The sequence below is a fragment of the Oncorhynchus tshawytscha genome, linkage group LG03 (genome assembly GCF_018296145.1).
Source record: "Oncorhynchus tshawytscha isolate Ot180627B linkage group LG03, Otsh_v2.0, whole genome shotgun sequence".
Taxonomy (NCBI): domain Eukaryota; kingdom Metazoa; phylum Chordata; class Actinopteri; order Salmoniformes; family Salmonidae; genus Oncorhynchus; species Oncorhynchus tshawytscha.
Window position 1 is genome coordinate 22071819 of NC_056431.1, and position 13957 is coordinate 22085775.

The following is a 13957-nucleotide window of genomic DNA, read 5'->3' on the forward strand; positions in this document are numbered from 1 at the left end:
AAAACTCTTAAACTCACTATAATATCACTGAATGCACCAATAGTATTTCACCAAAAAAACTAAAAAATACAAAGGTGCGTTTGAAAGCTAACATTAGAACAAACTGTTCGCCAATTGGAAAGTAGGCTCTGAGAGATTCAGTGAGTTTCCTGTTTGAAAAGAGCAAGGGGAGGATGATGTGCAGTAGTGGTTTTCGCTTTATGACAGAGAACAGAGGGCCAACTCAGACAGACACGCTCACCACCTCCTCTGAAGGTAAGGCATGATGTTCATCTCTGGTTTTATGGGGATTTGTGACAACATGTCAATGACAGTGATAGGTTGAACAAACCATTTTGGGAATTGTAAATATGATGGTATGTCTGTACACTCTTAGAAAAAAAGGGTTCCAGGTAAAACTATTTTAGGTTATATTTAGGGTATATGTGTCCAAAGAAACCAACATATTTCCTGAACTATCTTATATCTCCTAGATATAGGACAGAGACATTAAAATCCTATTCCTTATAATATATTTTTTGTGTCTTTTTTGCCATTTATTAATGTTAGAAACAGTGTTTTCATTGGTTGACATAGGTCATCATACATGGATCTGCTGTCTAATTATGGTTTATAATGTCATTTTGCAGCCTCCAGGTAGACTGGGATTTATTTCCAGAAACCTCTTCCCATAGGACCTACCACATAATATACTATAGATATAATATATATCTTGATTTTGTTTTCAATTTGTTATCTCATTTTAATTCACCGGGGGTGATGTCTAAGAAACTGTCCATCCACATCCTCTTTTATCAAACCAAAATTATATTGGCAGAAGTAGTGACAAGAAACAAGGAAGGGTCTCTGGCCATGGCAGTTTCACATCCTGTAGTATATCAGGAAGTAATGTATTTGTCTGGTCAAATATAGTCATTGGTTACTTAAAGTACATACATTTGAACAGACACTCTTAACCAGAGCGACTTGAATACATTTTCAACCTTGTCCACCATGGGAATCGAACCCAAAACCTGGCATTGCAAGTGCCATGCTCTACCAACTGAGCCCCACAGGACCTAGTATTAGGTATTTCTTAGGATCCTCATAAGGCAGCAGCTTCTCTTCCTGTGGTACAAACAGGAAATAAATAATTACGTCTCAACAAAACCACAGCCTACATCATAAATAAAACAATACATCATACAAGACATGACATTAATACTCTATTATTACAAATATACTATATAAAATGTAAAATAATACAATATTACAATATTAGAATGTGTGTGTGTTAGAGTGTTTGTGTGCATGCGTGTTTGTGTGTGTCAAATCAAATACATATGTAAACTACAGGTGTAGACTAACATTGAAATAGTTACTTACAGGCCCTTCCCAACAATTTATAATACAATAATAATAATAATAATAATATTATTAATATTAATAATAATAATTGTAACACAAGGAATAAATACACATTGAGCAATGATAGCTTGGCTATATACACGGGGTACTAGTACAGAGTCGATATGCAGGGGTAGGAAGTAATGGAGATATATATGTACATATAGGTAGGGGTAAAGTGACTAGGCAACTGGATAGAATATAAACAGTAGCAGCACCGTATGTGATCAGTGTTTAAGTGTGTGTGTGGCAGTGGAGGCTGCTGAGGGGAGGACGGCTCATAATAATGTCTGGAACGGAGCGAATGGATTGGCATCGAACACATAGTGTTCGAACACAAGTGTTTGTTGTATTTGATACCATTCTACTGAATCCGCTCCAGCCATGACCATGTGCCCGTCCTCCCCAATTAAGGTGGCACCAAAATCCTGTGGTGTGTGGCGAATGTGTGCCTGCGTGTAAGTACATGTTGTGTGTGAGTGATTGTGTGTGTGTATGTGTTGGAGTGTCAGTGTAAGAATGTGTGAGTGTGTGGGTAGAGTCCGGTGTGTGTGCACAGTGTTTCTTCACTGTCCGCGTTGTGAGTCGTTTAAAAAAAATCTAATTTAGCTTTCGAGTGGCGAGACGTTCTTTACCATTCGGCCATCAGATTTTGATTTGTGTGATCTATTGTTGTCTCTACCTTCTTGACCTTTGTGCTTTTGACTGTGCCCAATAATGTTTGTACCATGTTTTGTGCTGCTACCATGTTGTGTTGCTACCATGTTGTTGTTATGTGGTGTTGCTACCATGATGTGTTGTCATGTGTTGCTGCCTTGCTATGTTGTTGTCTTAGGTCTCTCTTTATCTAGTGTTGTGTTGTCTCTCTTGTTGTGTTTTGTCCTGTAAATATATTGTATTTAAATTTTTTTTTTAAATCCCAGGCCCCCGTCTTTGAATGGTCGTGTATCTATACAGTATTTCCGTGGACCCCCTGCAGTACCTCCGCTGTGCAGCTTTTATTTTTTGTAATTTAACCTTTATTTAACTAGGCAAGTCAGTTAAGAACAAATTCTTATTTACAATGACTGCCTACCAAAAGGCAAAAGGCCTCCTGCGGGAGGCCTTTTGCCTTTTGGTAGGCAGTTCTGATTAAAGAAGCAATAAAACTGACCTTCTTTAGACTACTTGAGTATCTTGAGCATCAGCATTTGTGGGTTTGATTACAGGCTCAAAATGGCCACAAACAAAGAACTTTCTTCTGAAACTCGTCAGTCTATTCTTGTTCTGAAAAATGAAGGCTATTCCATGCGAGAAATTGCCAAGAAACTGAAGATCTCGAACAATGCTGTGTACTGTTCACGGAACAGCGCAAACTGGCGCTAACCAGAATAGAAAGAGGAGTGGGAGGCCCCGGTGCACAACTGAGCAAGAGGACAAGTACATTGGAGTGTCTAGTTTGAGAAACAGATGCCTCACAAGTCCTCAATTGGTAGCTTCATTAAATAGTACCCGCAATACACCAGTCTCAACGTCAACAGTGAAGAGGCGACTCCGGCATGCTGGCCTTCTACCTGGATAGCTTGCTATCATCGACGGAAAAAACAAATTCCCAAGTTTATCAAGACATTTTGCAGGAGAATGTAAGGCTATCTGTCTGCCAATTGAAGCTCAACAGAAGATGGGTGATGCAACAGGACAACGACCCAAAACCCAGAAGTAAATAAACAACAGAATGGCTTCAACAGAAGAAAATACGCCTTCTGGAGTGGCCCAGTTAGAGTCCTGACCTCAACCCAATTGAGATGCTGTGGCATGACCTCGAGAGCGGTTCACACCAGACATCCCAAGAACATTGCTGAACTGAAATAGTTTTGTAAAGAGGAATGGTCCAAAATTCCTCCTGACCGTTGTGCAGGTCTGCTCCCCAACTACAGAAAACGTTTGGTTGAGGTTATTGCTGACAAAGGAGGGTCAACCAGTTATTAAATCCAAGGGTTCACATACCTTTTCCACCCTGCACTGTGAATGTTTACACAGTGTGTCCAGTAAAGACAAGAAAACCTATAATAATTTGTGTGTTATTAGTTTAAGCAGACTGTGTTTGTCTATTGTTGTGACTTAGATGAAGATCAGATCAAATTTTATGACCAATTTATGCAGAAATCCAGGTATTTCCAAAGGGTTCACATGGTTTTTCTTGCCACTGTAAATGGTAGATTATCAGACACTCAACAAGAAGGTCGATCCCCCACGATGGGGAGACCCATGAGGCAGAGCACAATTGGCCCAGCGTCGTCCGGGTTAGGGGAGGGTTTGGCCGGCCAGTATGTCCTTGTCCCATCGCACTCTAGTGACTACTGTGGCTCATGCACACTGACTCCGGTTGCCAGCTGTAAGGTGTTAACTCCATACAGCTTGCCTTAGGAAACTATTCAGACCCCTTGACTTTTTCCACATGGCAGGGAGACTAGTCAGGGTCGTGGCAAAGATAAACGGAGCAAAGTACAGAGAGATCCTTGATGAAAACCTGCTCCAGAGCGCTCAGGACCACAGACTGGGGTGAAGGTTCACCTTCCAATAGGACAATGACCCTAAGCAAACAGCCAAAACAAGACAGGAGTTGCTTTGGGACAAGTCTCTGAATATCCTTGAGTGTCACAGCCAGAGCCTGGACTTGAACCAGATCGAACTTCTCTGGTGAGACCTGAAAATAGCTGTGCAACGACGCTCCCCATCCAACCTGGCAGGGCTTGAGAGGATCTGCAGAGAGGAAATGGGAGAAACTCCCCAAATACAGGTGTGCCAAGCTTGTAGCCTCATACCCTAGAATACTCAAGGCTGTAATCGCTGCCAAAGGTGCTTCAACAAAGTACTGAGTAAAGGGTCTGAATACTTATTTACATTTATTTCTGTTTTCTATTTTTAACACATTTTCCAAAAAAATGAAAACCAATTTTTGCTTTTTCAGACAAACCTACAAGAGTGTGCAAAGCTGTCATCAAGGCAAAGGGAGCTACTTTGAAGAATATAAAATATAAAATATATTTAGATTTATTTACCACTTTTTTGGTTACTACATGATTCCACATGTGTTTTGTCATAGTTTTGATGTCTTCACTATTATTCTGCAATGTAGAACATATTTCAAATAAAGTTAAACTCTGGAATGAGTAGGTGTGTCCAAACATTTGACTGGTACTGCATATACATGCATATTTAAAAAATACATATAAGGGGGATTGGAAATGATGCAGACAATTACATTGATGGAAGCTACAATCTATCTGCAATATTAATCTATAATATTAAAAAATATTATACAAATAAATACAAATAAAAAAAGGTTCCACCCAAAAACCATCTATTGGTATTTGCTTCATTAGTCCATTGTTGATATAGTCCAAAATGTTTTGCTTGTCAGCAAACAAGTCTTCAAGATATGTCACTTTCAAAATATTGCTGACAAGCAAAACATTTTGGGAGTATGTCAACAGTGGACTAATTAAACAAATACCAAAATATTGTTTTTTGGGTGGAGTTTATCTTTGATGAATTGATTGGGTGATTAATTATTTTTGTTTTATAGCTCTAAACGTCAGTATCCTAAGCATCACATGGTATCAGGACCCTAATAGACTAACGACACCACAGACTCTAATGGACATCCTCAGCTTCATCACAGGTATGTTATACACATCTTATTATATGACATTTGCTTGCATGGTAAAACTTTATGTTTGCATCAAAATGATCTGAATTTAACTTTCTAGCTATAAGCCGTTAAATGTCACTGTTTGTTAAATACTGTATGTGGACAGTATGTAGATAAATACAATACGTACAGTAAATGCTCATTATTTTTGCTTTGGACAAGCTTGAAGCTTTTATAATGGAACCCAATTATTGACTCTGATTATTGTTAGCAATGGTCTTTGCTGAAAGTGCTACATGTATAAAGAAAGACAACAACAGAACCACATGCAGTATTTTCTACCTGTGGTCACATAATGTGTGAGATGTGCTTACTGGCTCTGTCAAGCTAATTCAGTTTAGATGCAGTTTCAATGCAGCTGTTATATTTGTCCTGCAGTGCAACACTTTCTGTTGCACTGGGAAAACACTTCTGCGGATCAACCCTATTCGATTCCTCTAATTGGGGACGTTAATTCAATCTCCACTTGATACGACTGGCAAAGTAATAAAGGAGAACTGATGCAATGTGAACTGACTTGTTAGGTCTTCTTCCTCAGGGTGCACACTTGTCTCGCTTGGTCACTGTTGGATGGTGAAGGTGCCCAATACTGTGAAGGCAGTAGATGGCAGCTGTGTAGAAGTGTCCTGTCACACCGCCCCCCACCACAGGGTCATCTGGTACCAGTATCATAGCGTTCACTATCCTAAGCTTTATGATGGCAAGGAACCGACCAGTGTGGGGGCCAGTTTTAGAGGGCGTACATCAGTGCCAGGCAATTCAGCAGAGGGGGACTGTACACTGAGGTTTGAGAGTGTGACGGGGAGAGACAATAACCTCAAGCTCTACGTGTGGATCAACCCTGATGAGTCCCCTACACAAAAGTTCCATCATCAGATTGTAACAATTACAATTGAAAGTAAGCACACTCATGGAGAGGTGTATTAGATTGAATATTTGTTGTAGTTGAACAACTGAAAAACTAACAGATTGTGATTAGATGAACAGTACTTCATTCATTTGACATCTGTATTTAGGAGTGACAGCGGTCGGTAGTTAAAGCACTATGTTAAAACTGAATGAGAATTGCAGACAGGGTGTTAAATCATTAGTCATAGGGAACTGGTAATGCCTTGTTTGCCTTTGGTTCCCGCTAATAATCATTTATTTGAACTTGCAGATAGAAAAGCTCCTGCGTTATCCATGCAGAATGCAATGGTGGATGGAGCCTTATTCCAGGCCAACTGTAGTGTCTGGCATTCCTGCCCATCCTCTCCTCCATCCCTTCACTGGAGCCGCTTGCCTGTAAATTCTACAGCGGTGACGTCAATGGAGGAAAAGGAAGGGCTGTGGGTGTCCACTGAGACAATACAAGGAAGAGGAACGTGCCAACTGCACAAAAAAGAGATGAAATGCACCGCTCAATTCGCTACAGTCCAAACTGAGAGTCAACCAGTCATTCTTAACATCTCGTGTACGTTTTTGGTCTTTCTTGTTTGTACTCAGTTGTGTAATTATTCTGTTCACATCATATACCATATTACAGAACAAACAACTAGATAGTACCAATACATGTCTGTCTACTTCATTAACAGATGCCCCTGTAGGTGTGAATATGATGGCGGATGAACAGCCAGTCAGTGAAGGTCATAGTGTCAATGTGGAGTGTGTTGCTGACAGCAACCCCCCGCCAGGCCGGTATGTGTGGATCAGACGACAGGGAGGCCAAAGCATCCAAACGAATTCAACTCAGGGAAAAATGTCCTATCCCAACATTAGCCGAGACTCTTCATTCTCCTGCATTGTCCAAAACAATATTGGATCAAGTCAGTCATCCTGGCTGTTTATAGATGTCAACTGTAAGTATCTCATTGTATGTGTCTATTTTTAAATGTTAAATTTTTATTTTTTTCACCTTTATTTAACCAGGTAGGCCAGTTGAGAACAAGTTCTCATGTACAATTGCGACCTGGCCATTGTCTGGTTGCACAGTTTCCAATGGAACTAGCATTATATTTGTACACTGAAATGCTAATTCTAGCAACAGGTTATGGGTGTAAAATAGAAGAACAGACTCCTTCCCACCCTAACGTAGTTCTGTTGTCATTGCTTCTCACTTACAATTTTTAAAAATTAAATCACCACTTTGTGTCATTCTGTCGCTCCAGTCCCCCCAGCAATCCTCTCTGACTCCACTTGCTCCTTGAAGGGTGGGATTCTGACCTGTGTGTGTAGAGCAGAAGCCCGACCTAATGCCACTCTGCGCTGGACGATCAGCGGAAGCAGCACTCTCCCAGCCTCCTTCACTTCCATCACCATATACAGAGATAATACTGTGTCAGCAGAACTCACTGGGCCTGTGGAAAGTCGACCAAATGTCTCCTGCGTAGCCAGTAACTCACTGGCCACTGACATCCAGCAGCTGCCCCTTGACACAAAATTCACAGCTGGACAGTGTAAGCAAGCTTTCAGTAGAGAATGTCTGTTCTTAATCTTCTGATGTCATTAGAATCTGCACACGGTGACAGTCTTTCTTCCTCCTCTGCCTCCCCATTTGTCCCCCCTCCCCACTCTCTCTCTCTCTGTCTCTCTGTCTCTCTGTTTTCTCTCTCTCTCTCTCTCCGTCTCTCTCTCTCTCTCTCTCTCTCCATCTCTCTCTCTCTCTCTGTCTCTCTGTCTGTCTCTCTCTCTCTCTCTCTCTCCGTCTCTCTCTCTCTCTCTGTCTCTCTCTCTCTGTCTTTCTTTGAACACAGTTCTGCCATGGATGCTGACTGCTCTGGCAGTTGGAAGTGTCTTTCTGGGATGTGTGATGTTTGTATGCAGAAGACGTTGCAGAGAGAGGTTTGTATGGTTCTTGATGATGAGAAGATGTCACATATTCAACCATTTTAGGTGTGTCATTTTGAACGATGTCTTCCTTCTACATAATCTGTAGACCAAAGGCCAGCTCTAATCTCCACACGTTGGATATCCCTCTAAGGTACTGTCATTTTTGCATCTGTATTTTATATACAACAAATAATAATGTTCAAGCTCATTGACATTGAGATGTTTTTTTGTTGTCAATAAGGCAAGGTGACATGTCAGAGTCCCTAAGGTACAGCAATCCCCAAAAGTAAGAAAAAGTTTAACAATGATATGCTTCTGTAGAGGGTGGTTGGAGAATAAAACATTTAAATAGTAAAAATGGTACTGAACTATAATCAGGTTCCACATTCTCTTCTCCTTCACAGACCACAGCAAAAGCCTGAGAGGACCAAGCCTAAGGCCATGCCCATGGCCATACCCAAGGAGAAAGCACGGACGGATAGCCGATCGTCAGTCTACGAAAATGACTTTGTGCCAAAGAAGCCTAGTCAAAACCCAGCAAAGAACAACGAGAAGATCAAATTACAAGATAGCACAAAGGTAAACTTTATGTAACCTCACTGCAGGCACAATTTGGCTGGTGCAGCGTTTGATAAAAATATAAATACCACATACTTTTTCACCCACTGTTATGACAAGAGAATGATTTCCACTAAACCTCAATCACATACTTTCACACCCCTTTAGCCCTCAGACCAAGTATATTTGTGAAGCAATTTTGGTGGCCTATGCATGTAAAAAGATAGGCTAAAACGTTCTTTCTTATTTTTTCCCCATAGGCTATGTGTTCAGACATGGATGATATTTACCAAAATTATTGAACTACCAGTGCACACAACGTTTGCTTCAGAGTACATAATAATAATGTTATCCAATTGTTATAAGCTGATGATTGAGTTGTGTAGCCTACTGTTAAAAGTCTAAAGTTGTTGTGTTTGTGCACCTGTCTGGGCTGTGTGGATTGTGGTTTTTTTTTGTGTTTAAGTGATGAATGTAACCTATGTTTTGTATTGTAACTTTTGTATCAACTTAATTTGTGTGTCAAATTGCTTTTAAAAATGTGTTACGTGAACATAATTATAACTGAAATAAAAATACATACATGTTAACTTTTTCTACAGAGCTGTCTATACACTGAGTATACCAAACATTAGGAAAAGTTTCCTAATATTGAGATGATGCACCCCTTTGCCCTCGGAACAGTTCAATTCGTCTGGGCATGGACTCTACAAGGTATTCTACAGGGATGCTGGCCCATGTTGACTCCAGTGCTTCCCACTATTGTGTTAAGTTGGCTGGATGTCCTTTGGGTGGTGGACCATTCTTGATACTCACAGGAAGCTGTTGAGCATGAAAAACCTGCAGTGTTGCAGTTCTTGACACAAACCTGTTGGCCTGGCTAGGGCTGTGGTGGTCACAAAATTTTGTCAGCCGGGTGATTGTCAAGCAAATAACTCCCGGTCTCACGGTAATTAACCATTAATATAAACACATTTAGCATCTCCTGGCTTCCACACACAGCCTACAAGCCACTGATGCAGACCTTTGGAACATCTACATTTTAAAAAGTCAAATAAATCCATAATATAATCCATTATTTATTTTAGACAAGTCTAAAGAAACATGATATGAAGAAAATGTAGTCTATTTCAGATGAACAGAACAGCATACTCTGAGTTGTCCTTCTCAAATCAAATCAAATCAAATGTATTTATATAGCCCTTCGTACATCAGCTGATATCTCAAAGTGCTGTACAGAAACCCAGCCTAAAACCCCAAACAGCAAGCAATGCAGGTGTAGAAGCACGTGTTAGGTCCTGATCTGGCTATGCAATATGACTGTGGGCTACACTAGTTCATTTAGCAGACAAGATTTGCTTAGAATTCTATGGCATTATTCTGTGTTGAGCAGTTAACAAAGAAACAGTTACTCCTATATAATTAATTTAGAGTTATTTATGTACCTTTTGTTGTGGCACAAATGTTGGGCTATGTGTTTTGACATTTAATACATTCTAAGGATGCAAGATGCGACTCTAATGATTTGAAAAAGGTTGCATGAAAGGCATGAGCTCTCTTTGTTTTTTTGTGCAGGTGGCACATTAGTCTCTCATTCACAATTTGACAAGCACTGCTCTAGTCGAAGGCACACCTTATGTTGACAGTTATGCAAAACTTCAATGATTTAGTCCCAGTGATGGCTGTTACACTTGGTTTATTACACCGTTGCTTATCTCATTATATACAAATCACCCATTTATTGACTGCTTACTTGTTCTGCTAAAATGAGCTAGAGAGAAAATATTTTTTCAGGTAAAATTATGAGCATGCAGTTAGAAAGAGGTGGACAGTCCTCCCAAACAGAGCTGAGGAGAGAAGTGACATTAATCCCAAATCGATGACAATCGCTCTGCACTAACACCTTTCTGTGAAGCCTGTGTGGCGGACAGCCTTGGACTTTCCACCATATCCTCTGTTTGATGAACCGTTGACAGCGTGAGTAATACTTCAAAGTTCATGATTTTTTATTTAAGACTTGGTCCTGACAGCACACTGCCAATTTATGTAGTTAAATAGCCTGATGGGTATTTAAATACTGATGGGAGCTGACACAATTCATCTCAAACAACAATTTAAAAAAATCTACATTCTACCATGATGCTTTTATTTCCACATGGCGGAGCTTGGGTTTGAAATATAAAAAAATGGAATCGGAGATGATTTCATGGTTGGTTTCATTTCTATTTAAACTTTTCCTCAGCAAGCTGCATCCATTACATCATCATTTGAGATAATGGTTGATCTTAATTTAAAGTTGACCATTTTTCATCTTACACTGAGTGCTACATGATCAAATATAGATAATAGTTGCTGTCGTTCTCTGCTTGTCCTCAGTTGAGAGCCATTGTGGTGAGGAGTGAGGTGATTCTGTCCGTCTACATCATCACCTTCCTGATTGGCCTACCTGCCAACATCCTGGCACTCTACGCCTTCAGCATCAAGATCCACAAAAAGCCCACTCCCACAGACATCCTCCTGCTCAACCTGATCGTGTCCGACCTTATCTTCATGCTGTTCCTGCCCCTCAAGATGCACGAAGCAGCCTCTGGCATGGTCTGGACTCTCCCCAGTCCTCTCTGCAACATTACCCCTTTTGTCGTCTTCTCCTTCATCTACACCAGCTCCCTCCTGCTGACGGTGGTCAGTGTTGACCGCTACCTGTGTGTGGCCTTCCCTGTCCCATGCAGGCTCTGCCGCAAGCTCTTGTATGGAGTGGTGAGCAGCCTGGTTGTGTGGGGCTTCAGCTCGGTCCACCTCTGCTTCATCTACATCGTGGAGAACCAGACCTCATCTGATCTCTATATCTGCTATGACAACTTCACCCAGGAGCAGCTGAAGGTGGTGCTTCCCATGCGCTTGGAGCTGTGTGTGGTTCTATATATCGTGCCACTGCTGGCCTGTGTGTTCTGCTACCTGAACTTCATCCTCATCCTCAATAGGACCCCTAACCTTCGTGCAGAGAAAAGGAAGAGAGCTGTTGGAATGGCTATCGGGACCCTACTGGTTTTTGTTGTCTGCTTCCTGCCCTATAATGTCACCCATGAACAGGGGTTCATCATCCAAGACAATGTGGAGTGTCGGCTCTACGCTCTGCACCTGACCACGGTCAACACCATCCTGGCTCCTATGACGTTCTACTTCTCCTCCTCCATGTTCCAGGCCCCCATGAAGAGGATCCTGACTGGGAAGTGAATGAACAGCTCCTCTGGCATCTTCATGACAGCTCAACACAACACTAGAGACATAGAGGGACAAAGTAACCCACCCACAACTGAGGGAGTTTAGTCTGACCACTGACAGAGATTTTTCTGACAATTGAAGACTTCCTAATATGGATGCCATATCACGGGGCAAACAGTCACCAGTTCACAGACAATGATGTAGACTAGAGAGAGACCTGCCAGCAGCATACCTGCCAGCAGCATACCACCCTGCATCCCACTGCTCACTTCAAATCAAAGTTTATTTGTCACGTGCGCTGAATACAACAGGTGTAGACCTTACAGTGAAATTCTTACTTACAGGCTCTAACCAATAGTGCAAAAAAGGTATTAGGTGAGCAATAGGATAGTAAAGAAATAAAACAACAGTAAAAAGACAGGCTATATACAGTAGCGAGGCTATAAAAGTGGAGAGGCTACATACAGACACCGGTTAGTCAGGCTGATTGAGGTAGTATGTACATGAATGTATAGTTAAAGTGACTATGCATATATGATAAACAGAGAGTAGCAGCAGCGTAAAAAGAGGGGTTGGGGGGCGCACAATGCAAATAGTCCGGGTAACCATTTCCTTACCTGTTCAGGAGTCTTATGGCTTGGGGGTAAAAACTGTTGAGAAGCCTTTTTGTCCTAGACTTGGCACTCCGGTACCGCTTGCCATGCGGAAGCAGAGAGAACGCTCTATGACTGGGGTGTCTGGGGTCTTTGACAATCTTTAGGGCCTTCCTCTGACACTGCCTGGTGTAGAGGTCCTGGATGGCAGGCAGCTTAGCCCCAGTGATGTACTGGGCCGTACACACTACCCTCTGTAGTGCCTTGTGGTCAGAGGCCAAGCAATTGCCGTACCATGCAATAATGCAACCAGTCAGGATGCTCTCGATGTTGCAGCTGTAGAACCTTTTGAGGATCTGAGGACCCATGCCAACACGTTTCAGTTTCCTGAGGGGGAATAGGCTTTGTTGTGCCCTCTTCACGACAGTCTTGGTGTGTTTGGACCATTCTAATTTGTTGTTGATGTGGACAACAAGGAATTTGAAGCTCTCAACCTGCTCCACTAAAGCCCCGTCGAAGAGAATGGGGACATGCTCGGTCCTCCTTTTCCTGTAGTCCACAATCATCTCCTTAGTCTTGGATACGTTGAGGGATAGGTTGCTATTCTGTCACCACCCGGCAAAGTCTCTGACCTCCTCCCTATAGGCTGTCTCGTCGTTGTCGGTGATCAGGCACATCAACACACTGTTGTATCGTTTGCAAACTTAATGATGGTGTTGGAGTCGTGCCTGGTCATGCAGTCGTGGGTGAACAGGGAGTACAGGAGGGGACTGAGCACGCACCCATGGGGAGTTCCAGTGTTGAGGATCAGCGTGGCAGATGTGTTTCTACCTACCCTCACCACCTGGGGGCGGTGCGTCAGGTAGTCCAGGATCCAGTTACAGAGGGAGGTGTTAAGTCCCAGGATCCTTAGCTTAGTGGTGAGCTTTGAGGGTACTAAGGTGTTGAACGCTGACTTACAGTCAATGAATAGCATTCTCACATAGGTGTTCCTTTTGTCCATGTGGGAAAGGGCAGTGTGGAGAGCAATAGAGATTGCATTATCTGTGGATATGTTTGGGCGGTATGCAAATTGGAGTGGGTCTAGGGTTTCTAGGATAATGTTGTTGATGTGAGCCATTAACAACCTTTCAAAGCACTTCATGGCTACGGATGTGAGTGCTACTTGTCTGTAGTCATTTAGGCAGGTTGCCTTTGTACTCTTGGGCACAGAGACTATGGTGGTCTGATTGAAACATGTTGGTATTACAGACTCAATCAGGGACGTTGACAATTTCAGTGAAGACACCTGCCAGTTGGTCATCGTATACCCGGAGCACAAGTCCTGGTAATCCATCTGTCCCCCGCAGCCGTGTGAATGTTGACCTGTTTAAAGGTCTTACTCACGTCGGCTACGGAGAGCGTAATCACACAGTCGTCCGGAACAGCTGATGCTCTCATGCATTCCCGTTACTTGCCTCGAATTGAGCATAGAAGTGATTTAGCTTGTCTAGTAGGCTCGCGTCACTTGGCAGCTCGCGGCTGTGCTTCCCTTTGTAGTCTGTAATAGTTTGCAAGCCCTGCCACATAAGACAAGAGTCAGAGCCGGTGTAGTATGCTTCAATCTTAGCTCTGTATTGACGCTTTGCCTATTTGATGGTTCGTCACAGGGCATAGCAGGATTTCTCGTAAGCTTCCGGGTTAGGGTCTAGCACCT

At 42.2% G+C, this 13957-nt stretch overlaps 2 protein-coding genes across 3 annotated transcripts; both read left to right on the forward strand.

Moving 5' to 3' along the window:
* The first annotated feature begins 163 nt into the window (after positions 1–163).
* Positions 164–9036, forward strand: LOC112246135 (sialic acid-binding Ig-like lectin 5). 2 transcript variants are annotated; one of them, XM_024414404.2, is made up of 11 exons: positions 164–255; positions 4955–5050; positions 5619–5978; positions 6240–6533; positions 6655–6918; positions 7228–7515; positions 7813–7900; positions 7995–8039; positions 8130–8174; positions 8293–8467; positions 8707–9036. In XM_024414404.2, the coding sequence occupies exons 1-11, from the start codon at positions 174–176 to the stop codon at positions 8746–8748; spliced, it is 1779 nt and encodes a 592-aa protein (XP_024270172.1). In that variant the 5' UTR covers positions 164–173; the 3' UTR covers positions 8749–9036. The 2 variants fall into 2 exon arrangements, with proteins under 2 accessions (XP_024270172.1, XP_024270173.1); XM_024414405.2 differs by having other exon boundaries at positions 6667–6918.
* Positions 9037–10248: 1212 nt separating this feature from the next.
* On the forward strand, positions 10249–11915 carry LOC112246082 (free fatty acid receptor 2-like). Its single transcript, XM_042306726.1, has 2 exons — positions 10249–10305; positions 10823–11915. Exons 1-2 carry the CDS (start codon positions 10249–10251, stop codon positions 11678–11680), a joined length of 915 nt encoding a protein of 304 aa, XP_042162660.1. The 3' UTR covers positions 11681–11915.
* The last annotated feature ends 2042 nt before the right edge of the window (positions 11916–13957 follow it).